At 40.8% G+C, this 25,603-nt stretch overlaps 2 protein-coding genes and 1 long non-coding RNA gene across 3 annotated transcripts; 2 read left to right on the forward strand and 1 right to left on the reverse strand.

Moving 5' to 3' along the window:
* The first annotated feature begins 390 nt into the window (after positions 1 to 390).
* On the forward strand, positions 391 to 2,801 carry LOC122646260 (anthocyanidin 3-O-glucosyltransferase 7-like). The gene is made up of 2 exons (XM_043839783.1): positions 391 to 901; positions 1,909 to 2,801. The coding sequence occupies exons 1-2, from the start codon at positions 391 to 393 to the stop codon at positions 2,781 to 2,783; spliced, it is 1,386 nt and encodes a 461-aa protein (XP_043695718.1). The 3' UTR covers positions 2,784 to 2,801.
* Positions 2,802 to 4,306: 1,505 nt separating this feature from the next.
* LOC122646261 lies at positions 4,307 to 17,689 on the reverse strand. Its single transcript, XR_006330579.1, has 3 exons — positions 17,558 to 17,689; positions 15,545 to 15,553; positions 4,307 to 4,318 (listed from the first exon to the last, which is right to left on the reverse strand). It is a non-coding gene; the product is annotated as an uncharacterized LOC122646261 (long non-coding RNA).
* LOC122646259 (anthocyanidin 3-O-glucosyltransferase 7-like) lies at positions 9,244 to 24,808 on the forward strand. The gene is made up of 5 exons (XM_043839782.1): positions 9,244 to 9,528; positions 16,896 to 17,146; positions 17,591 to 18,468; positions 18,509 to 18,510; positions 24,797 to 24,808. The coding sequence occupies exons 1-3, from the start codon at positions 9,263 to 9,265 to the stop codon at positions 18,463 to 18,465; spliced, it is 1,392 nt and encodes a 463-aa protein (XP_043695717.1). The 5' UTR covers positions 9,244 to 9,262; the 3' UTR covers positions 18,466 to 18,468; positions 18,509 to 18,510; positions 24,797 to 24,808.
* The last annotated feature ends 795 nt before the right edge of the window (positions 24,809 to 25,603 follow it).

Raw genomic sequence — 25,603 nt, forward strand, 5'->3', positions numbered from 1 at the left:
CAGGCTGCTGCAGCCTGTGGCACAAAGAACATTCTCCCAAAACAAAAAACTAACTTTCCAACAATTAAATCGGGGAGACATGCATAAAAAAACAAAGTTGGGTTCTAACCATCCAGATGGCATCCACATGGTGGGACCCACACATAGTGGATGCCATCTGGATGGTTGAAACCGATTCTCGTACGAGAATGGGAGCCCGCCTCAAACAAACACACACGCACGCACTCCCGCCCGCCTGCAACAACGCCCAAGTTACTCTTCTTAAGGCCAAACCACCTAACCTTCAAAGAAACGTGCCAACTCCCAAGTTCCAAACTCATGAAAGTTATTTATTCCCTCCCTCTCCTCTTTCTCAGACCAAGCCCGCCCGCCCCACCTCACTCCAGTGCCATGGATGAAACATTTGAATCAGGCAACTCAAACAATGCTCCCCACGTTGCTGTCCTCACGTTTCCATTCGCAAGCCACCCTATGTTTCTCTACACGCTCGTCCGTCACTTACTCACTGCTGCTCCGGACGTGATATTCTCATTCTTGGGCACTGCAACATCCAATGGCCAGATCTTCAAGAACATTGACAAAGGCCTTGAGAATTTAAAAGCTTATGATGTAGATGATGGGATACCAGAAAACTATGTATTCACCGGCAACATACAGGAGCAAATAGAGCTTTTCATGGCGATAACGCCATGGAACTTTAAGAAAGGTTTAGAAATCGCAGTGATAGAAAGAGGGAGGAAGATAACATGTGTGATAAGTGACGCTTTCTATTGGTTTGGTGGGGAAATTGCAGAGGAGATTGGGGTTCCTTGGATAGCGGCTTCAGTTGGGGGCGCTTGTTCTCTCACAACTCATGTCTACACTGACTTGATCCGCTCAACCATAGGAGTTGGTCCAAATGGTAATTATTAATCAACTTGACTCATTTATTTTTAGGGTTTCTTTCCCAAATGTCTATCCTCTTAAGTGCACGGTGAACCGTCCAATGCACCTTTAAAGTGTATCTGATAGTGACCAAGAACTTGCATGTTCTTGGATTTTTATCCTATCAAGTGCAATGGCCACCATTAGATGCATTTTAATAGTGCACTGGTCAATGCATCACACTTAAGAGGATGAAAATCCTTCTTTCCCATGAACCCTTCATTGAGATGTACGTGGGGTCTTTCATTACATGAATAGAGTAAACCGTAGAGGAATTAGTGAAACATTATAGGATTATATTTTTTTCTCTTCGTCTTATTATTCTTACAATTGTTTTATAATTTAAAAAATATAAATCCACCTAGACTTGGGATTAATTGATTTTTTTTTTTCAGGTTACAAACAATTTATAAGCAAATTAAATTTGGTAGAGGTATCTATACATGAACGGTTGAGAGAGAGAGGAGGGTCCAGATATTTAATGAGGAGAGAGAAGGAAAAGTAAAGATAGATACCAGATGGAAGTATTTACTTTTCTGGACCAAGTTTTCCTTTGGTCAGATCAAGGTGGGGCTTTAAATGCGCTCGGGAGGGTAATTTGGGAAATATATTAAAACTCCATACGGTTTATTACAACAAGAGTATAACATTACTTTTCCGTCTTTTTAGGATTATATATATGGAAAAAAGTCACAGCGCGATCGGTATAATCCCTTAAGGGCAATGATAAACGCAACGCTTTTAATCTTAGCCGTTGAATATTTTACATTTAATTTTAAACGTTGATGGTGCAAAACCATGTAACCTGACTAACTTTTTTTAAATAAGACAAAGGATAAAAAGGTAAAATTACAACTTTGATGGTAAGAATATGCAGTCTTAAGTCTTACCTGATAACACTGCAAAGATAGATAGATAGTGTCGGATCAATACTTTTGTTGAATCGATCACTCTTTTAACTATGGATCTTCTTAACAAACACAGCCATCGCCGGACGGGAAGATGAAACTCTTGGTTTCATTCAAGGAATGTCGTCGGTACGTATTCGAGATGTGCAAGATGGAATCATCGTAGGGAACTTGGAGTCTGCTTTCCATCGCATGCTACATCGGATGGGCCAAATGTTACCACGCGCAACTGCGGTTGTAGTCAATACTTTCGAGGAATTAAACCCTACGATCATCGAAGACCTCAAATCAAAGTTCAAAAAATGCCTTTCAGTTGCACCCTCAACACTGAATAACCCACCACAGTCTGATTCAGTTACTACTGGTTGCCTTTCATGGCTGGACAAGCAGAAACCTTCTTCTGTAGTGTACATTAGCTTTGGAACAGTAGGGAGTTTGCCACTACATGAGTTGGAAGCATTAGCAGAGGGATTAGAAGAAGCTAGTGGAACACCATTTCTATGGTCTCTCAAGGATAAGCTAAAAGAACAATTACCAGAGAGTTTCCTAAACAAGACTAAGGAGAGGGGACTTATAGTCCCATGGGTTCCTCAATTGCGTGTCTTACAACACAAAGCAGTAGGTGTGTTCATGACACATTGTGGATGGAATTCAGTACTAGAGACTATCTTGGCTGGGGTTCCGGTAATCGGCCGTCCAATTTTCGGAGACCATCACCTGAACGGACGGTTTATTTCCGACGTGTGGGGGATCGGAATTCGAATTGATAATGGGATCTTTACCAAAGATGGTGTGATCAAGGGACTAGAATTGCTTTTGTTTAATGAAGAAGGGAAGAAAATGAAGGAGAAGGCTCATGGCCTTCAAGAACTTGCAAAGAGGGCAATTGAAATTGATGGTAGCACTACTAGGAATTTTCAGACTCTCTTGCAATTAATATCTACTGCCTAGTATACCAAACATATGTACTAGGTCCCTCCTTAGCATGGAAATAAATGTACTCTTTCATTTTCTTTTTAGGGTTTTTATCAAATGCCTCTCTCCCATATGTACAAATGCATCCCTGAAAGTTTATTAATTTTAAATGCACTGTCACTTTCCAAACTTTGTAACAATTAGTCCAGACCGTTATTCTGTTCTTTTTCTGTACATGATTAGACAATTCTGCCCTTGATCAATGTATAAAGTAACAAAAATGCTTTTACTTGAAAAAAAAATAAAAAATCCTGTAACTCATCTTCCCCAAATCGATCAGGGTTTGAAATTTGTAAAATTGTAAGTTTTTTTCTATTTGAAGACTAGTTAGATTTGCAAAGAGCATTAAAGTTAGGAACGTTGGGGAATGGTTGATTCTAATTTTCACAAAGTTTCCCGAATCATTCTTTCGGTCATCAAAGCAGCTTTGCTCACTAACTTTCTCGTGTCGGCCACATTTTAATTTTAGTCCGAGAATGAGGATTAGAAATAACTGTAGGAGTTAAATATCATGGGCAACAAGTATAAGACTAGAAATACAATAAACAAATAGTAAATACAAAACTTATCTGATTGGTATGGCAGATAGTATTGCACCGCATCAACAACACGTGTCCTCGTGTAATCTGAATAATAAATGGTAGAGTTGAGTCTCATCAAACGATGCTCTCCTTAAGGTTTTTAGATGCCCCAATTGCAATCCGGGTTGACCATGCATCTATACCTCCAAGATAAAACAACTCTCTAATCACATAGGTTGCAGTTCCAAATATGATTACAAAAGGTGTTCAAAGGCTATATTCACCAACTCATTGACACTGACCAACTACAATGGGAAAGAAAACATAAACTAGAAATGCTTCTAATTACACATGTTTTCAAAACCAATTGTTTGAGAATGAGCAAGACCTCCTCTCTTTATATAAGAGAGGAGGAGACACCAGTAAGGGATGTCTCCAAGAAATATGCCCCAAAACACGTGTCTTTTCTCATAAGGCTTGTTTGTTAGCCATTTAAACAAGTCTTCCAATAGACACCCATTGGCTATTTAAATGTCTATAAAGCAAAGACATAACCCTCTAACACATCCAACAAAAACGTGCTTTGAATCTTTAATTTTAAGGGTAAATTATAGTGCCACCCCCTGAGGTTTGTATAAATTACAGTACGACCCCCTGTGTTTCCAAATTATACAGCTACACCCCCTCAGCTGACGGTAAGTGGATGGTGTTAACTTATACATTTTATATACCAACTTTGCCCTCGTCTAATATGTTGTTTAAACTTAGTGGAAATTCCATCTTTGCCCTGATGTAAGATTATAACCCAAACCCTTTTACCGTTTTCTTCCCCAAATGTGAAGTTGCTACCATCGCTGGCCTGCAAATCCATCGCTGACCTGCAACTGCAACTCCATCGCTAACCTGCAAATCCAAATGTGAAGTTGCTTCCATCCCCATTGGTGAACTACAACTCCATCGTACAGGTATACATCTATTTCTCTCTCTCATCTATTCTTCCTCTATGCTTGCTCTCTCCGATTTTTTTTCGTTTCTCTCAGTCATTTGCTATTAACCCTAAAAAAATCTGTTCCAACACAAGCAGGTCAGAACTCAGAACTAGAGAAATAAACTTCTCCTCTCAATCATCTCTAGCTATCTAGTTAGTTAATAATTTTCTTCTAGCTAGCTCTAATAAATTAAGGGATTTAATTGATTTGAGGTTGCAGGGCTGCAAGGTGTGGAAAGAGTTGCAGACTGAGATGGATTAACTACCTAAGACCAGAGCTGAAAAGGGGTTCTTTTTCTGAACAAGAAGAAAGAACCATCACTGATGTTCATAGAATTCTAGGCAACAGGTTTGTCTGTGTGATCCAATTCGTTAAAGTCCCAACCCATCAAATTTCTCAGCATTTCCGATTTCTCATCAGATGAAGTTCCTTAATTTATTTATTTTTCACAGATGGGCCCAGATAGCTAAGCATCTACCAGGAAGAACAGATAATGAGGTGAAGAATTTCTGGAACTCATGCATTAAGAAAAAGCTGATTGCACAAGGATTGGACCCAAAAACTCACAATCTCCTCCCTTCTCATCAGTTTACCAGCAATAAAAATAACAATGCATGCAATAATCTTCATATCTACCAAGAACCCACTTCAATTTTCTCAGTAAATTCACAGATGAGAGATGGACCAATGAACACAAGTTCACTTTTTATCACATTGCCACCACCACCACCTCCTCCTCCTCCTCATCCATCTTTTGCATATACTACTTCTACTCAAATTCATACTCCATTTCATGAAACCATGACAATTATTAATCCCTCCTATGAATACCAAAATCCCAATCTTGCTTGGAATGTTAAAGGCCAAAACTTGCAGGTTTCTTTTGATTTTGCTAGTCGATCTTCTATTGATCAGAGCATCCCTATCTCCTCATCTCCAATAATTCCATCTGGGTTTGGGTTTTTAGATGAGAATCTCATGTGGGGTGCTTGTGGTGTTGAACCCTTTGAGCCTCCAAGGCAAGAAGAGATGCAACCATTACAACAAGAAAAGAGAGCCCAGGAGGTATATAAAGCTGAGTTCAATGAAACCAATGAAGTGAAGGGTGGTGGTGGTGGTCATCAGGATATGCAGATTGGTATATAATAACATTGGATTATATTCCTTGATTTGTATTGCTCTCAATGGCGAGTATATATACAAGTTTACATAAGCAATCTCCTAGCTCTTTAATCTAGGAAATAAATTACAAGGATTACAAATAAAATCAAAACAAATAAAATCAAATATTGTGTTTCCCTATTGAAGAGATTGAGCCTTGGAAGGAAAGATCTTGTGATTACATGTGATCACATATGAAGATTGTGCCCTGTAACGAATGATACTGTGATCACATGTGAGTGGCTGAGAAAGGAGAGGATATCTGTCGATATCTCTCAATACACCCCCTCAAGGTGGAGAATTGGTTGGCCGAATCTTCAGCTTGTCTCTCAAGAAAATGAACCTAGTCGTGCCAAGTGCTTTGGTAAATGTGTCGGCCAGTTGATCATGTGTAGAGATGAATTGAACCTGTAACTGTTTCTTTTTAGGGGCAACCAAACAAACTACTTTCTCTTTTTGGACAAAAGAAAAGAAATTTGCATTACTTAATTACCATGTACAAAGGGACCACTAATATGTCCAAGTGTGAAAGTGTAGAAAAAGAAGAGAACACTGTGGGACTCTTATTTTCTCAAAGTGATGGCTCCTCTTTTGGACTTCATTCTTAAAAAAAGAAAAATAGGTGAACGAAGGGGCCCCAAAATCGTTGGACTTAAGGTGGCTCCAATGCTTCATCCAAAGTTAACATCTTTCCTATTAAATAGGGGCGAGAGGATATCTTCATTCTCTAATTCTCTACGGCCTGATTTAGTATGATTTCTATTCCAATTCCAAGGGGATGATTTCTATTTTGGAAATTGTTCGGTGATTTTTGCACCTTTATTTTAACGAAATAGAAATCAAGTGGAATATAAATTATGAAATAGCTGAGGAGCTATTTCAGATTTTCTATTTCATGTGATTTCACTCTTGCTTTTTAATGAGCAATTGGTTAATTTGATGGGCAAAGTCGCAATTTCAAGTTCAAAATAAAGGGAAATTTAGATGTAGCTCCCCTGAGGTAAAGCCTAATTACAGACAAATCATTATCCCCTGAGGTTCGCTGACCGGTATGGTTGTGCGGTTGCTCTCATGGGAGGGAGGGGGGCTGAAATGACCATTCTACCCCCTGACCGAACACACTGTTCGGGTGGGGTCCATCCCCCTTTTATTAGAGGCACTAGGGAACCATAACGGGCAGGGGAACCACAAGTGATAAAAATTCAATTACAGACCCACACGTGAGTTTTGGATATTTACGCGTACCTCTCCTGCTTTCTCAAATAATTAATAAGTAAACCTGCTCTGTTGACTTGGGACTGAAAACATTAGAATTGTTCAAATGTTTGACCAAAATTCCCTTCATGTTAAAATAAACCTATTTCTTCCATTACTTGCTCTGTGGAGCAATAACAAACCGAAAGCAGAACACCGCCGCTTCTTCTTGTTGCGACTACACCCCCGCCATTCTTGCTTTTGTGGCTATTCCTCTGCCATTCTTGCCGCTGATTTGAAACAACCTACTAATGGCTTCTGACAACCTAAAAATGTGGAGTTACTACTGAGATCAGCTACCTGCAACCATTCTACCACTTTGCTGCCATGGTCACTGAGGTTGAGAAGCAGGTAGGTAATAGTATTGCGGAAAATAAAAACAACAAGGGGATGTCAGGGTTACAAAGGAGAGACATTTGCTCCAGCGGTGATGCTCATAGGATTTTGGCAACAAGGAATGGCGGTTTAGGGGATAGGAGGAGGTGGGGGCATGTTGCAGGGTGGCGCGGGATTACAAGGGTGGGTGATGCAGGTAGTGGTGGTGTCTGTGGTGGAGGTAGTGGTACGTGCAAGATGAATGAGAAAGGAGAATGAATGTTTTGTCTAGTTTTGTAAACTTAAACCATAGTTGGAAAATTGGGTTTTGACTAGGCCAAATCACCCGAGTTGAGTCAAAATTTTGGAAAACCTGGGGAAGAGTCGTGTAGATTAGGTTAGGGTAAAAAATGATGAGATTTGGTCATAAATCATCTGAGTCAAATAAGACTCAATATTTTTACCCGAGTAATGATAGACTTTGCAAGTTTAGTCATTTTTTTAAAATCCATAAAATCGATTCACTTAAAAATTGAGTTGAGTAAAATAGTAAAATTTTATTCTAAAGTAGTAATAAATCCTCAATTCCTTGTCTTCCTTCTATTGTTCAATGGTATAAACTCAAAATGCATTGACATGTGATTCTTTAATTTTTTCTATATATTTTTTTTGTTTTTTAGTTACTAATTTATACATATTTATTGCATAAAAAATTAAAAAAAAAAGTGACTCGCCATGACTGGGTTTGACAAGGCCGAATCACCTGGTTTTTCTGAAGAGTTGAGCTCGTCTCCAGGGAGGCGTGCGCCCAAGGTGCTGCCACGGGGCATCCAGGGGCTGAGCTGTGCCGCACACATTTTGACGCATGCCTAGGGATGTGTGGAGCACAGCCCAATGGCTGGCAGCGCCCTGACAATTCCCTGCTCCTTGCTCCTTTTCTGAAAGGCAAGTCGAGTAAAAAACCAGATTTTCCAACTATATATGGCTTAACCATTTTTTTTTTTTCGTATTTTTGTTGGCTGAAACCCAAAAGAAGATAATTATGTAGTTCTCCATAAATGTTTTGCCTCCACCTATAATACAAAGTCAAAAATACCCACCGTTTCTTGGACTTAACTCCTCTCAGGTTCCCTGCTCGGTCAGGTTCGTAGGTTCCTCTCATAGGGTACCGGAAATGACGACCTCACCCCCTGCCTGAACAGACTACTTGAGTGGGGTGAGGTCGTCATTTCCGCCCTCCCTATGAGAGGAACCTATGAACTTGACCGGGCAGGGAACCTGAGAGGAGAAAAATTCCCGTTTCTCAATTCCATGTGGACACCATCTAAATCCCTCAACACTCGACAATGAGCGTGGGAAAACTCAGTCCTAAAAGGCTAAAACCATGGTTTTATTGCATGGTATCGGATCGGGTATCAGTCACCTCCGATATGGTATTAGCATGGATCGGCTGTATCAAACAAATAAAAAAAAAAAAAAAGAATTTGTAACTGTTTTACGCTTATACATACCGTGTCATAGGGATGTAAACAGATCGGATTCGGCTCGGATAGTGCTATATCCGCATCCGATTAGCTTTCGAACGGATTCGGATAGTGCTAAACGGATACAGACACAGATACGGATTGGATATTTTATCAGTTTACATGTAAATATAGCTTTTCGGATAGCTATAGCCTATCTGTATCTGTATCTGTTTAGCTTTCGGATGGATTTGGATAGTGCTAAATGGATATGGACACGAATACGGAAACGGATTTTGACTATTCATTTACATCCTTACGTGTCACCAATAAGATAAACATGCTACCGGGATTGGCCACTAGCAAAACCATTAAACGATGGATCATTATCACCTCCAATTCTGTCACCCTACAATCCCTCACATAGGAGCTGAAATGACCACCTATCCACTGCCTGAACACACTGCTCAAGGTGGGGTAGGGTGGTCATTTCAGCTCCTATCCGAGGGATTGGAGGGAATTGGAGGGGTGTCAGAATTGGAGGAGATAAAAATTCTACCTGAAACCATGCCTACGTTTCTAACTACCTAATATTCAAACATATATTTTTTTGTTTTTGTGGTCTTTCTAATGAAGACCTAACATTCAAACAAACATGAAGCGCGTGCAGACACGCAGCAACACCCAAGTTCATAACACTTATCAATTCCCTCCCTCTACATTCTCAAACCAAGCCCTCCTCCTCCTCAGCCATGGATGAAACATGTTATCACTATGGCGCCTCAAACAAAGATCCCCACGTTGCTGTCCTCTCGCTCCCATTCTCCAGCCACCCTATGGCTCTCTTCATGCTCGTCCGTCGATTAACTGCCGCCGCTCCAGATGTGATGTTCTCATTCTTCGACACTGCAAAATCCAATGGCATTATCTTCAAGAACATTGACAATGGCCTTCTTCAGAATCTAAAAGCTTATGATGTAGATGATGGGATACCAGAAAACTACGTATCCACAGGCAAATGGGAGGAGGAAATCGAGTTTTTCATGGCCGAGACGCCGTTGAATTTTAACAAGGGTATAGAGGTCGCAGTGGTGGAGAAAGGAAGGATGATAACATGTTTGATGAGTGATGCTTTCTGGTGCTTTGTCGAACCATGCACGTAAATCTCTTGTCTCATTTTTATGTATGTGCTTGTTTTTCTTTTGTGTTTTTGATTGATCTTGCACATATCGATTTTGTGTATTTCTAACACCACAAACAGAAATTTGAAAATGTTGTTTTCATAACCTCAACATTACCTGAGTCTTCAACCATCATATATATTTCTTTAATAGTCCGCGTCACTAGACCACAAATTAATAGTGTTCAATTCAATGGTATCTATGGAAAGTCATTCTTAAAAGCTTTTTTTGTGGGATCGATCACTCTTTAATAGTGTTCAATTCAATGGTATCAAGGAACAATTACCGGTTAGTTTCCTAAACAGGACAAGGGAGTGGGGACTCATAGTCCTTTGGGCTCCTCAGTTTCGTGTCCTACAACACACAGCGGTAGGTGTGTTCATGACACATTGTGGATGGAATTCAGTATTAGAGAGTATCTTGGGTGGGGTTCCGGTGATCGGCCGTCCGATTTTCGGCGACCAACCCTTGAACTTACGGTTTATTTCGGACGTATGGGGGGTTTTGGAATTAGAATTGATAATGGGGTCTTTACCAAAGATGGAGTAATTAAAGGACTAGAATTGATTTTGTTCAACGAGGAAGGAAAGAAAATGATGGAGAAGGTTCAAGCCTTTAAAAAGCTTGCAGAAAAGGCAATTGAAGGTGATGGTAGTAGCTCCACTATGAGTTTCAAGACACTGACCTTGCAAATAGTCTCTTTTATCAAACAGCCACCCTATATGGATGACGACCACCTTTGATACGATGGGACACAAATTCTATGAATGATGAGATCCATGTAAGGTGACACCCCACGTGGGGGAGTTGATTCCAACTCAAAATTAATAGTCACTTAAGTTCGAAGCTTAATTTGCTTGGTCTCGATTTGTATTTTTGATTTGTTGGAAATCAGAATTTTCTGCGGGTACATGCATGGTCGTGGTTTGTATCTTGATAAAGACCCTCTTTAGCATATAATAAATAAATTTACTTAATATTTTCTTTTGGGTGCAGCCAAACAGACGTACCACTCACTTGATTCATTATGTGCCCTAACCATACTCTATCATATTAATATGATATCTATATCTATCTATCTATTATATAAAAGTAGGGAGAAAGTTCTCTGTCTGGACCGGAGTGTGGCCTATGCCAGCATTTCCATGAGTCTATCTCTCTCCTCCTCATTTGAAGACACCTCTGTCCCCTTGTTTTAAGGAGCTAGGGAGAGATAGACACATGGGAGTGTTGATGTAGGCCACACTCCGGGTCAGAAAACTACTTCCCATAAATGTATGAAGGACATTTTGAATTTTTGATATATTTTTTTCATTTGATAAAAATTCTCATCCTTTTATTAATGGATATATTTTAGTTTCAGTAAAATCCCTCCAAAACTTATTTTAGTTTAATTTGTTCTCAATAAAAATTTAGGGGAAGAATTGAACCGGTGAAATCGGACCGCATTGAACCAAACTAGTTCGAATCGGGGCTTATTTGTTCGTACAAACCTGTGCAGTTGAAGTAACACAAATATCGCTGGTAGTCAGTCCATTTCCATCAGCCGACCGGTGAGAGTAAAAAGTATAGGATATGTTTGGTATTTCTTCCATCAATCATCTGGATCTACGCCAATGTTCGATTCCAGTTGTTGTCTCAATCGTCTTCTCATAAAGTTCTAACAGTCATTTCTGGAATAGAAACATGGCCCAGTCAATTTTGTATGGCAACTGATGAGGCATAAAACACCCCACCAATCAGAGGCTGCCACGTGGTCGACCTGAGGTCAGTCCAAGAACCGAACTGAGCTGAGCAGGAAATTGGGCCGACCCGGTCTCCGATGGGTCACCTAATAGAGCCGAGCTCACACAAGTCAGCCATAAACTCCTGACCGAGCATACACAGGACAGCCTAGGCCGAGTTGACTGCCGAGACCGACCTAACAGGCCGACCTCCTAGGCCGAGGTGACTACCAAGACTGACCTACCAGGCCGACCTAATAGGCCGACCTCCGAGGCCGAACCCTCCTCCATAGAAGCTACCATAGCGCCCCACCGGGGATCGTGGGGCCACGTCAGCACATCCCGAGAATCACGGGATAAGGATCAAGCCACGATCCCAACGCAATACGAAATCACACTTTACATGGACTCTTACCTTAATAAGAGCCTGAAAATAGCTCTCCACTCCGCTCACGCGAGAGAGCCTTCCAAAAGAAGGACTCCTACCATACTAGGACTCTCCCAATCGCCTCATCTCATCCTCACTCTATAAATACCCAGGTATAGAGCACCATTCCTCATCTCGCTTTTTACTAGCTGTTACGCTGTTGCACTGGTGATCTAACTTGAGCATCGGAGAGTCCTAGGCTGGAGCCACATCGGCCCTCTTGTGCTCATCACTTGGTCCTTGCAGGCTCATCCGTGGGCGAACCAAGCGTCGGAGATTTCCACACGCAACAGCAACATATCTGTGTTTTTTGAGCGTTTCTAAGTCTAACACAATTTTTTGAGTGTTTCTGGATCCTAAAATGTTGTATGGTAACACTGAAAAAAAAAAAAAAAAAGCTTTTGTACCTAAGAAAAAACACAAACCTGTATGAGTAGAAGAGTGTTTCAAGGAAGGATTGGTGGTGGCATCAGGAAAATGGCAGGGGTGCTTCTAACTCAGGGGGGTCAAGGAATATGTGATGGAGTGGATTGGGAATGAGATCCTCCATAGAGCATCATTGTGGTTTCCTCTCTTTAACTTGCCTCACTCTCCTTCTCTAATGAAAGATGACGATGAGTTCAGAGATCTCTACACTTACATCCTACGCCCTTTCTCTTAATCAGATCCTTCTCAGCCTCTAGTCTTCTCCTCTATAGTCTCAGGCTCTTTTGCAAACCCTTCATCCGACCCTAACAATCACAGCGACAACAATGAAATTTTCATTACCCCAAGACCTCTGTGATTTGTTCTAGGCATGACCTGGGATTTCCAGCATTTGGGCTGGCATAAAGTTGAGGCACTGGGTTTTTTACTACCCGAATATTAGTTCAAATTCATACATGTTTAAATGTATGCATATATGAATGTAATATATATAGGGGCATACACATAAATATGTGCCATTAATTTATCAAAAAAAAAAAAATTTGTTGTGCCATTGATATAGTTACCTGAAGGGATGTAATCAAACATTTATTTTAGATATGAAATGAATCCATTTGAATTAGAAGGATTAAAGGATTTAGTGATAATGATTCAGGTTTTGAATTCAGTTTGGGTTGGGATATCAGGGGCCTATGCATTTGAGACCTCAGGCTTGGCAATACGTGTCCCTATAGATGTCTGCTCCGTCCAAACCTTATTGCTTGTACAATCCACTGCCACGTACTGCCAAAACACACCTTGGAAATTAAAGTTGACCACACAAATAAAAACATTCTAAGGCTTTCCATTCAAGTCACGCTCGTGTATGATAATCTGACCACATTTCACTTCTTCGCTCCTTGATCGATGTCACAAGGATCCTACCCAAAAAAAATATATATATCTTTGTCACAAGAATGCCTCGATTTTTACACAATTATCTAATAAATAAATTTCTTTCTTATCAGAAAAAAAAAAAAAAAAAAATCAAACGTTTTTTTTATTATTATTTTTTTCCTTTGAAGATAAATTACAGTTAAAGTTTTTTACTCATGAGATTTTAATCCCTTCCAATTCCTTAAAAATGTGCAGTGTGATTGAGTAAGGTGGAGATGTCCACACCTGGCAACTCAGACATCCATCAGTCCGACAACAACAAGAGTCAATGAGTTTGGATCGTTGGATGTCCGAGCTGTCAGGTGTCAATATCTCCACCTAGCACTACCGGAATTTTTATCACCTTTAATTCACTGTCCCCTCCAATTCCCTTCAATCCCTCACATAAGAGCAGAAATGACCACCCTACCCCACCTTGGGTAGTGTGTTTGGGCAATGGATAAGGTGATCATTTCTGCTCCTATGTGAGAGATTGGAGGGAATTGGAACGGACAGAAATTGGAGGTGATAACGATTCGCACTACCGCACTGCACACTTATGTCATGCTCTCACCTGTAAATTAAGAAAATCTCTATCGTGTGTTCAAGGACATGATCCATGCTCCATGTAATTTGACATAAGATATTGAATTGAATTTTACCAAAACAATAAAAAAAGATATTGAATTGAATTTTTCTTAAATAACGGTGAATGAGAATCTATTCATTTTAAGACTTCATAAGTGCACGTACAGGGATATCAAAAGGATATTTTGAAAAACATATTAAAACCGTCTAAAAATTGCAAACCTACGATGATGGATGATGGTGAAAAAGTGAAGGTCAAGATGTTCCGTTGAATGGGACCCATCTATTAATGAGCTCTAATCATCTTCTAAACGTCCACATCAAAACCAATTCGACAAATCAACAAAATTGATTGAAAGCTGGTTCACACAAGACTTATTAGTCAATTACTGAATCTCATAAGGCCACGCCATCCCCCTTTAAAGTCGATACTTTAAAGAGACCTTGCCCAGCTGTTATATTCTATCTGTCCGATTTGGATCCTCTGCTGTCGCCTACCGGTGCACGGCCAGCGTGTAGCCTCACACAGGCGTGCATGGATCCCATGTGAGCCTCATTCGAACACCCTTGGCTCCTGTCCTGCAGTGGCAGGAGCTGGAGCGTCTAGCACCCCCTGCGATCACTCCACGTGGTCCTCTTTGAATCCAACGACATAATATTATTTGAACCATTATTTTAATTCAGACCTCCCATTAACCTCTCTCACCCGCCCAGATCCCATTAAACCTGACCCGATATATCACACACGCTTTTTCCATTTATTATTGTTGGAGATTACTGTGTAAGCTTTGAAGTCACATAAGAATGTGAATCAGAGATTAAACTCAGAGAAGAGGGACCCATGTGACTGTGAATCAGAGATTAAAACTCGAAGAATTGAAGAAGAGGACCACCACTTTCAGCAATTTCTACCTTTTTGTCGCTTTCTTGACTGAGAGAAGCAGATAGAGGAAGAAGGGCCCATTTAAATGAAGGTTCGATGAAGGTTTTCACCGGAGTTTATTTTCTTTTGTTTCTTCAAAGAAACTGGAAACTAGCAAAACCTCAGAACCCAACCTCTTTTTCCAATTGCTTTTCTGATCCAAAGCTGATTCAGTGCCACTATCGTTTGAATTATGTGTCGTTCGGAAAAGGAGAGAGAAGAAGAGGGGAGAGTCACACGAACTATCGTCGTCGGTTGCCATTCGCCTTCGTCGTTTTTTACCGTTCGTCGTTCGCCGTTCAACCAGTAGAGATGGAGGTGAGAGCTCCCTAGGGTTTGTCGTTGTTTAAGCAAAACGAATAGAGGAAAAGAAGGGAAGAGAAAGACCCACTCCTTGATTTTTGTTTTCAAAAAGTGAAATACATCGGTCGGGTTTAATGGGATCTGGGCGGGTGAGAGGAATTGGGAGATCTGGATTAAAATAATGGTTCAAACAATATTATGCCGTTGGATTCAAAGAGGGCCACGTGGAGTGATCACAGGGAGGTGCTGGACACTCCAACTCCCGCCACTGTAGGATAGGAGCCATGTCCCTTGGGCAGTGGGTTTGGTGGCCTTTTCATCCCTGCCTACGTGAGGCTGCACGCCGGTGACACAGACAAGGGGAAGCAGAGGACTCCAATCTCTGTCCAAATTTTAAGTAAATAATTTTCTATTTTCACAAAGCGATATAAAAAGGATGTGTCGACGTATCTACGGATACAACTGTGACAGGTACAATATGGTGCTCCTTGACAAGGGACCCTGTCCTAAGCTAGGTGATTTTTCTATATTTTTCCACTCTGCCTCACTCTCTCTTCCTGCTTTTTTTCTTCTCTACCTCACTCCCTAATGACCGAACGCCCTTTTTTCTTTTTTTCTTCTTTTAAAATCCCCCCTATTACACAGGTTCTTCTCTCTCTGCCCTTTTGAGAAATGAAATGACGGCCCCCCATTTTAAATCTTTGTCCTTTTTACCAATCTCAACCCCCCCCCCTCTTTTAGGGTTTTAAAATGTTTAATTTGTTTTCCCAATTCTGCCCCCACCTTTAGATAGGGTTTGTTAGAATTTTATAGTTTTCCTTTTTAACCCTCCCCCCTTTTGGGGTTTTAAAAGTTTAATTCATTTTTCCAATTCTACCCTCACCTTTATTTTAATTTTTTCTATTTTATCCTCTAAAATAGCTTTTCCATTTTACCCTCTTACTTTTAGGGTTTGTTTTAGATTTTTTAAATAAACTTCCCCATTTACCCCTCTACTTAGGGTTTGTTTAGATTTTATTAATTTTCTAATTTACCCATTTTGGGTTTAGATTTTATTATTTCTCAATTTACCCCCTTATGGACTTGGCACCAATGGGTTTTTCCATGGGCCAAGTCCACACATTCTCTCTTTTTTTGGGTGTCTGAGACAGAAGTCGTCGGTCTTTTACGTATCATCATTGTCAGGGAGGATGACAAAAATCAGGTGTCTACACTTTCCAAGTGTAAATCCTAGACATGGACCAATGCCTTAGTTACTTGGATCTGGCTCTCCTCTAGCCGTAGTGGGAGTTAGAGGGTCCAACCTAACAAAAACACCAAAAAACATGGGGTTTATGGTCATTTCAAAGTGGGCCCCACTTGTGTAAACCACCTTTTTTTTTTTTGGTGTATTTTTGGGAGACTGGAGGGGTATCCGACTTTAAGCCGAACCACCACCACCCTTGTTTTTGGGTGTATTGGTTGGACTGGACTATCCAGCTACCACCACGGTTGCAGAAGAGTGAAGTTGTAGTTACTCTAACTCCAAAGTCCAAACTACCTAACATTCAAAGAAGCGCTCCAACATCTCAAGTTCTGAACTCAACTATTTATTCCCTCCCTTTCCTTTCTCAGACCAAGCCACTCCTTCACCCCAGCCATGGATGAAACATTTCACTCTGGCAACTCAAACAATGCTCCCCATGTTGCTATCCTCTCATTCCCATTCGCAAGCCACCCTATGCCTCTCTTCATGCTCGCCCGTCGCTTACTCACTGCTGCTCCGGACGTGATGTTCTCATTCTTCGGCACTGCAACATCCAATGGCCAGATCTTCAAGAACATTGACACATGCCTTGAGAATCTAAAAGCTTATGATGTATATGATGGGATGCCAGAAAACAGTATATTCAGGGGCACACCACAAGAGGAAATGGAGCTTTTCATGGCGGTGACGCCATGGAACTTTAAGAAGGGTATCGAGGTCGCAGTGTTGGAGAGAAGGAGGAAGATAACATGTGTGATGAGTGATGCATTCTGTTGGTTTGGTGGGGACATTGCAGATGAGATTGGGGTTCCTTGGATAGCGGCTTCATTAGGGGGTGATTGTTCTCTCACAACTCATGTCTACACTGACCTGATCCGCTCAACCATAGGAGTTGGTCCAAATGGTAATTATAATCAACTTGATTAATTTATTTATTTTTAGGGGTTTTTTTTTTCTGAATTTCTATCCTCTTTAGTGCACGGTGCACTGTCCAGTTCACTTTTAAAGTGTATCTGACAATGGCCAAGATCGAACATGTTCTTGATTTTTATCCTATCGAGTGCAATGATAACCGTCAGATGCAGTTTAAATGTGCACTGGATGATAGATGATAGTGCACCCCACTTAAAGAGGATGAGAATCCTTCTTTCCCTTGCTTGAGATGTACATCTTTCATTACATGAATCGACTAAACCCCATGGCAATTACAACTTTGATGGCAAGAATATGCACTCTTACCTGATAACACTGCACAGATAGATAGTGTTGGATCAATTACAAGGTTGTAATTAACGCTTTTTGTTGAATCGATCACTCTTTTAACTATGGATCTTCTTAACAAACACAGCCATCGCCGGACGGGAAGATGAAACTCTTGGTTTCATTCAAGGAATGTCGTCCGTACATATTCGAGATGTGCAAGATGGAATCATCGTAGGGAACTTGGATTCTGCGTTCCATCGCATGCTACATCGGATGGGCCAAATGTTACCACACGCAACTGCGGTTGTAGTCAATACTTTCGAGGAATTGAACACTACGATCATCCAAGACCTCAAATCAAAGTTCAAAAAGTGCCTTTCAGTTGCACCCTTCACACTGAATTACCCACCACTCTCTGATTCAGATACTACTGGTTGCCTTTCATGGCTGGACAAGCAGAAACCTTCTTCTGTAGTGTACATTAGCTTTGGAACAGTAGGGGGGTTACCACCACAAGAATTTGAAGCATTAGCAGAAGGATTAGAAGAAGCTAGTGGAACACCATTTCTATGGTCTCTCAAGGATAAGCTAAAAGAACAATTACCAGAGAGTTTCCTAAACAAGACTAAGGAGAGGGGACTCATAGTCCCATGGGTTCCTCAATTGCGTGTCTTACAACACAAATCAGTAGGTGTGTTCATGACACATTGTGGATGGAATTCAGTACTAGAGACTATCTTGGCTGGGGTTCCGGTAATCGGCCGTCCAATTTTCGGAGACCATCATCTGAACGGACGGTTTATTTCCGACGTGTGGGGGATCGGAATTCGAATTGATAATGGGGTCTTTACCAAAGATGGAGTGATCAAGGGACTAGAATTGCTTTTGTTTAATGAAGAAGGGAAGAAAATGAGGGAGAAGGCTCAGGGCCTTCAAGAACTTGCAAAGAGGGCAATTGAAATTGATGGTAGCACTACTAGAAATTTCCAGACTCTCTTGCAATTAATATCTACTGCCTAGCTAGTATACCAAACATATGTACTAGGCTCCGTTTGTGGTGGAGCAGTGGAGGAGGTTTTTTTTTTTTTTTTCTTGGGTAAAAGAGCCGTGGAGGAGGTTTGTGTCTTGATAAAAGGTCCCTCCTTAGCATGGAAATAAATGTACTCTTTTATTTTCTTTTTAGGGGTTTTTATCAAATGCCCCTCTCAAATTGCCCATATGTACAAATGCACCCTTGAAAATTTATTAATTTCTAATGTACCGTTACTTTCTAAACTTTATAACAATCTAGTCCAGTCCGTTAGTATGGGACGTTATGTTCAAACGTCTATTCTTTTCTATACATGGTTAGACAATTCGGCCCTTGATCAATGTGTAAAGTGACAAAAATGCCTTTACTTAGAAAAAAAAAACAAATTTCTTGTAACTCATCGTCCCCAAATCGTTTAGGGTTTGAAAATTGCAAGATTTTTCTGTATGAAAGATTGGTTAGATTTGTAGGGAGCATTAAAGTTAGGAACGATTGGCGAATGGTTGATTCTAATCTTCTCAGAGTTTCCCAATTCATTCTTTCGGTCATCAAAGCAATTTTGCTCGCTAACTTTCTCGTGTCGGCCACTATTTTAATTCCACCGAGAATGGGGATTAGAAATAACTACATGTAACAATTCCTTATTACATTTCTTACCCGCACTGATTACCACTTGTAGGACTTGTAACGAACACTCATTTTTTTTTGGGTAAAGAGACTTTATTAACGCTAGAACAACGTTCCAGAAGAGTCAGAGAAGAGAGGGAGGATACATTCTGAGGGGGGGGGGAAATCAATCTAGACATGACTATTCTGAGAAGAGGCTCCAAGGGTGGCTAGCTTGTCCGCTACAGAATTGGCTTCACGCAGAGTATGAACAAAGTAGATTTGATTAAAACAAGAAGTTAAAACTCTGCAATCCTAAATGATAGAAGATATCTTCCAAGATGTCTCCAAAGTATAGTTTTGAAGAGTATTAACCACAAAGAGGTTATCGCTTTCCACGATGATAGAGGAGATACCCATTTGGAGAGCTATTCGCATGGCTTTTTGTATAGCTAGAGCTTCTGCCACCAAGGCGTAATTCCATCCTATACCTTGTGAAAAGCCACATATGAAAGAGGAATTGGATGATCGAAAAACTCCGCCCATGCCTGCACTACCTGGGTTATCCTGACTTGCTGCATCCACATTAAATTTCATAAAAGGTGCAACTGGTGGATGCCATTGAACCAATGTTACTTCTCGCCTCCTGGGCTCAATGAAGTTCTGTTCCTGATCCCTAGCTGTAGACGCTGAATTTTGGCACCTTGCAAGTATGACTCGGCGATGATAATTAAAGCTCGACTGGCTTGCGTGGTGACCAAATGGTAGAAAATTATCAATTTACCCTTACCCCACTTTTTGTAACCAAACTGTCCCAAGTAGAGCCCAAATCTCTAGGATAGCCTTGTTTAACCATTTTAAGCCCATATGTGAAATTTCACTCCAATCTGACGCCTTTTTGTCAAAATGACTGTCTTACCCCTGGCCTGGTTCTCAGTATCTGGACTGCCCGATTTGGCCCAAAATACTTTGGATGACCTTATTTGGTCATATTAAGCTTTCACGAAAAGTTTCGGACAAATCGGATAACTTTTATGAAAATGACCATTTTGCCCGTGGCATGGTTCTTGGTACCCAAGCCACCCGATGTGACCTGAAACCATTTGGATAACTTTATTTGGTCATATTGTGCTTACACATAAAATTTCATGTAATTTCGGTATCATTTGGACCCTGATCAGTGTGAAACACCATTTACGTACTTTCCTCGATATCCGTGCCATTTTTAGGCAAAATGTGACCATATCTGCCACACGGATGGAAAGTACATGTTGAGACCTTCGCGGTGATATGTGGCGCATCAAAATCGGCCATTCGGATCAAAAGATATCAATATTTGAATGTGGACCTTTAAAATGGAATCTTTAAGAAAGAGAAAGAAAAAAAATTGACCGATCCGAGTCAGACCGGATTGACCCGACAGGATCAACCCGGCCTGACCCGACCCAGCTGGACTGTCGGCAGGGGACAAGCCCCCACCATTTAGGCTGAGCCACACATGGCCCCATGCCCACTTGGCTGAGCCACACAAGGCCCATCACCCATGCCCACCTGCCCAGCATGCCTAGGCACACGCAAGCCCAGGCTGCACAGCAAGCCTAGGCACATGCAAGCCCAGGCTGCGCAGCAAGCCTGGCCACACGCAAGCCAGCCCATCACTCCTTATCCTAGCCATTAATGCACCAGGGGTCTTTGAGACCTTTCTTCGAACAGTTTTTCCCCTATAAATAATAGGCCATTTGGAGGGTTTAGGGACCGAGAAAACTCATGAAAAAATTATCATTGTGAAGTTCGTTCTTCCCTCTGTCCATCCATTCCAGAGACATCTCCATATCATGCTTCCATAGACATATAAAATTCCTCAAATACCCCTTGTTCACCACTCTTGCCATTCGGGGCAAACACACTTGGAGTGGCTTTTGGTGCCTTCCGACGATAATTCCGGCCATCCAAGGATATGTAGACTGAGCCCAAACACTTCCACGCTTCAAGGGTAGGTTTTATATATCTTTATTTAGTTTGTATGTATTTCTTTTGATTTTCTTTAGTTAAAAGAGGCTGTTTTCAGTTAAAAAATCTTCAAAAATAACACAAGAGTGGTAAATTTCTGAAAATTTTAGGGAAGATGTTCCCCACTGTGCTTGATGTCCATTAATTTTCTCAAGCTCCAAATCACGGTTTTTGTGATATTTTTGCCCCTATGAAGGATTTTGGATTATGTAAAATCTGAACCTGTGGGTGGAGATTTGGACAAAATCATTATGACCATGTTAAATATCATGTTTTGATTAGTGGGTGTGGGCTCTGGTTTGATCCAATTGGGATCTGTGATGGAGATTTTGTATTTTTCTTTGTTTTCCCTTCTTTTTAGCATTTCAAAAAATATTAAAAATAGTATAAATGCATAAAAATTCACAAAAAAATTATGGGATACATATTTCATCAGGATTGATTTTATGGGATCATTAATCACTGACATGAATGTTTGATCATTTTCATAGGTGTTCCTTACCATGTTAGGGATGTAGATGTCATTTTTCTATTTGTTGTGAAAATCCAAGAAAATCCGACAAAATACATTTCTAAGCATTAAATTCTGTTTTAAGTTGTTTTAGAATGCTTTCATATGCATACATGCCCACCATGAATCATAAGCATGCATAAAAAGTCACTTCTGCCCTCAGGGGTATTTTGGTCATTTTGCGACCAAATCATATTTAGGGCCTTGGAAAGATTTCTATCACTTTATTTGCATGTTTTAACTTTCATAAGCATGTTTTAAGTATACTTTTGCATTTTCATGCATATTTGTATTTTTGCCTTAATAGGGGCATTTTGGTAATTTTACCACTTTGTAGTATTGTATATATTTTAATGATTCACATGCATGCCAGTAATCATGTTTTAATCATTTTAGTATTTAAATGTGATTTCTTGCCTTTGTACATATTTTGGTCCTCTAGGGGTATTTTCATAATTTTGGCCATTTTGGCTCTACATAATCACCTAACTTAGGGGTAGTAATTAGGATTAAAACATTAATTTTAATTAGCCTAATTAGGTCCATAAATTTCAACAAAGATAATCAAAACACAAAAAATAAAATAGTTTAATTAGGTGCATAATACGCATAACACAACAGTATACAATAGAGTTTGGTCTAGGAAGATCGGCTGTCGGCCGGGCGGTTGCTGGGTGCCTAACACCTTCCTAGCCCGTAACTTGACACCTACCCAGAGATCTGGAGTAGACCATCCATTGAGTCATTGGAGTTAATTAGCGCCCTTCTCTGAAGAACGGGTACCATTTGTGGGTCCTAGACTCTGATCTAGGTGGCGACTCCCTACACCATCAACAACAATCCCCGCACCGCTCCCACACTCGGGTGCACCACGCCAGAAAGAGGTCGCGGATCGATCTTCATCCGTTGCGCCTACACTAGCAGTCACAATTGCTCTGAGAGTAATAGCCGCAGAGTTGAAGGGTACCTGGCGAAAGACAAGATCCCAGTATGCAATCCAAATGATGCCACAAAAGAGAGAAACTTGACTCCAGTTATCTCTATTGGTTTTATGTGGACTGTGAAGAGCTGAGATAATTCCTGAGCGAATGTCATCATTGTTAAAGAGATGTAGCAAGCCAACTTGTCTCCATATATTTCAAACTCTGTCACAAGAGAAGAACAAATGTGAGGAGGTCTGCGACTGATGTTGATAGATATGGCATAGTGGATTTTGGTTAAATCCTCTGAGATTTAGAAGATCTGGGAGAGGGAGTTTCTGATGGAGAGTTTTCCATATTAAATGTTGTATCTTAGGAGCCATTGGTAGGTGCCAAACTCTGAGCCACATCTTATCTCTTGGCTGTGTACCCTTGTCGATCGCTAATGAATATGCTGAGGCCACTGAGAAAATTCCTGATGAGGTAATATGCCAAACTATATGGTCCTCGGTTTGAAATATGGGTATTGGGATGGATAGAATCATACATGCCACGTCAGGGGGCCACCAGTGGAAAATCCTCTCTCTGATCCACTGTCGGGAGTGAAGATCTATGAAGAAGTCAACAGAGGATGGAGCATGAGGCAGAAAGGGGAATGGATCTGAAGAGGGAGGGGGAAAGAAGGTATCCAATAATCAGTCCAAGGATTGATGGTGTTGCCATTGCCCACTTGATGATATATACCTAGTCGCAGAAGGTCACGAGTGGAGCAAACCAATTTCCAGCCCCAAGAAGCATTCACAGGGCACTTGGCTTGTAGAAAGCTGGTATTGGGGAAATACTTCTCCTTCATTAATCTAGCCCACAAGGATGAAGGAGGAAACATGAGTTCCCAACCCTTCTTAGCTAGGAGAGCCTGGTTCATAGGTGCAGAGAGTTTAATGTTTAATCCCCCTCTTCTTTTGGGTTGGCAAATGGAGGACCAAGAGATTGTAGGAACAGAGGAACTAGGCCCATTTGACCAGTAGAAGCTACGACTGACCGTGTCCAAAGACTTCTGAATTGTAGTTGGAATTTTGAAACAAGACATGACATACTGGGGCATTGCTGAAAGAGATGCTTGAATCAATATAGTCTTACCTGCAGGACTAAGATATTGTGTTTTCCAATGCTGTAGTTTGTTGGTTACCCTGGGTAGCAGATTGGCACATTGTTGCTTGGATAATTTGCCACTGGAGTAAGGTATGCCCAGATATCTATCGAGTGTTGCTTTCGGAATGAACTGAAAGAAGTCCCTGAGCTGACGCTTCGTGGCCGAATGTACATTAGGGCTGAACTGGGCTGTAGACTTACTGAGATTGATCTTTTGTCCTGAAGCCTTACAATAGGTATCAAGAACACTATTAAGTACTCTTGCCTCATTCATAGTAGCTTCCCCAAAGAAGATAAGATCATCAGCGAAGGCCATGTGAGATATTTGTTCTCCACCTCATTTGATTTGCAGGCCCTGAATCCTTCTTTCTTGCATCTCTATGTTCAGCTTTGTTGAGAGGACCTCAGCACAAAGAACAAAGAGATATAGGATGAAAGGGGATCACCTTGTCTCAGTCCTCTAGATGGTTTAAGGTATGGCAGTGGGGATCCATTGAGCAGTATACCCAGTTGGGTATTTTCCACACAAAACATCACTCTTTGGATCCAAGTTTTATCAAAGCCATAATTAGAGAGTGTGCTCCTTAGAAACTGCCATTCTACCCTATCATAGGCCTTATTCATGTCAATCTTGAGTGAGTAATAACCCTTGTTACCTCGCCGAGTATTCTTGATTTTATGCAGAAGTTCATGACATATTAGTACATTGTCCTGGATGTGTCTGCCTTTAATAAAGCCATTCTGATTGAAGGATATGATCTTGTTGAGGATTGGACGTAGACGTTTCACTAGAATCTGCAAGATGATCTTATAAACAAAGTTGCAGAAGCTAATGGGTTTAAATTCAGAGACCGATGATGGGTGATTAACCTTAAGAATAAGAGTAATATAAGTATGGTTGAGGGAGAGGGAGAAAGTACCAGTATTGAAGAATTTGATAATGGAATTCGAGATTTTCCTTCCAATGATCGACCAGGTCTTCCGAAAGAACATGCCAAAGAAGCCATCTGGTCTAGGGGCTTTATTGGCAGACATTTTCTTCACTGTATTGTATACCTCTGCCTCAGTGACTGGGGTAAGCAGTTGCCTATTATCGTCCTGGGAGATTCGACCTCTGATCAGTTCAAAATAGTTGTCTTCTATGATTGGGTTGGAGGTGGAGAACAACTCCTTATAATAATCGAGAAAGGCTAACCCAACCTGTTGCGGGTCGATTATTGTCACCCCACCAGAATTGATGAATCTCACTGTATTCCTTGCTCTTCTCTTAACTGTGGTGAGATGAAAATATTTTGTGTTCCGATCCCCATGCATGATCCAATTGCTTCTGGATTTCTGTTGCCATAATATTTTCTCTTGATGAGCTAACTTTTTGAGGATTGCTATCTGGTGTTTTTCCTCCATGAACCATTGATCGTCACGTAGTGAAGGCCTTATATTATATAAAGATGACAAATAGGCCTTAACTTGTTCCATGTTCTGAAAGATATTACCAATATGATGTTTATTCCAATATTTGAGACTTGTTTGGAGGGCATTTAGTTTCTTGCAGATCTGAAAAGAGGGTGAACCCTGACTGTTTGAGCTTGCCAAGCCCCTTGAACCACATCCATATACCCTGGTTCGGTCAACCAAAAGGCTTCAAATCTAAAAGGCCTAGGTTGGAAATTTCGATTAGTGTCTGTATGAAGTATTATTGCCTTGTGATCAGAATTTGCAAGTACATCAGAAGAAGCTTTTGCATTTGGAAAGAGGTGGGTCCATTCTGCATTAACCAAGTATTTGTCAAGCTTGGCTTCAATGCGCCTCTCACCAAACTGCCTGTTGTTCCAAGTAAAGCTGCTATCTGTTAGATGGACATCCGCAAGACAAGCTAAATTGATGAAAGTGTTCAAAGGCTGAATCTAGGTGGGTGTAATTGGTCTACCC

Source organism: Telopea speciosissima, chromosome 11 (genome assembly GCF_018873765.1).
Source record: "Telopea speciosissima isolate NSW1024214 ecotype Mountain lineage chromosome 11, Tspe_v1, whole genome shotgun sequence".
NCBI lineage: Eukaryota > Viridiplantae > Streptophyta > Magnoliopsida > Proteales > Proteaceae > Telopea > Telopea speciosissima.

Bases quoted from the DNA above. Each gene is read 5' to 3' on its own strand.
- LOC122646260 (XM_043839783.1), top strand. From the start codon at position 391: ATGGATGAAACATTTGAATCAGGCAACTCAAACAATGCTCCCCACGTT. The intron at 902-1,908 runs GTAATTATTAAT...TAACAAACACAG, and splicing joins CATAGGAGTTGGTCCAAATG to CCATCGCCGGACGGGAAGAT.
- LOC122646259 (XM_043839782.1), top strand. From the start codon at position 9,263: ATGGATGAAACATGTTATCACTATGGCGCCTCAAACAAAGATCCCCAC. The intron at 9,529-16,895 runs ATGGGAGGAGGA...ATTCAGGGGCAC, and splicing joins AACTACGTATCCACAGGCAA to ACCACAAGAGGAAATGGAGC. The intron at 17,147-17,590 runs GTAATTATAATC...TAACAAACACAG, and splicing joins CATAGGAGTTGGTCCAAATG to CCATCGCCGGACGGGAAGAT.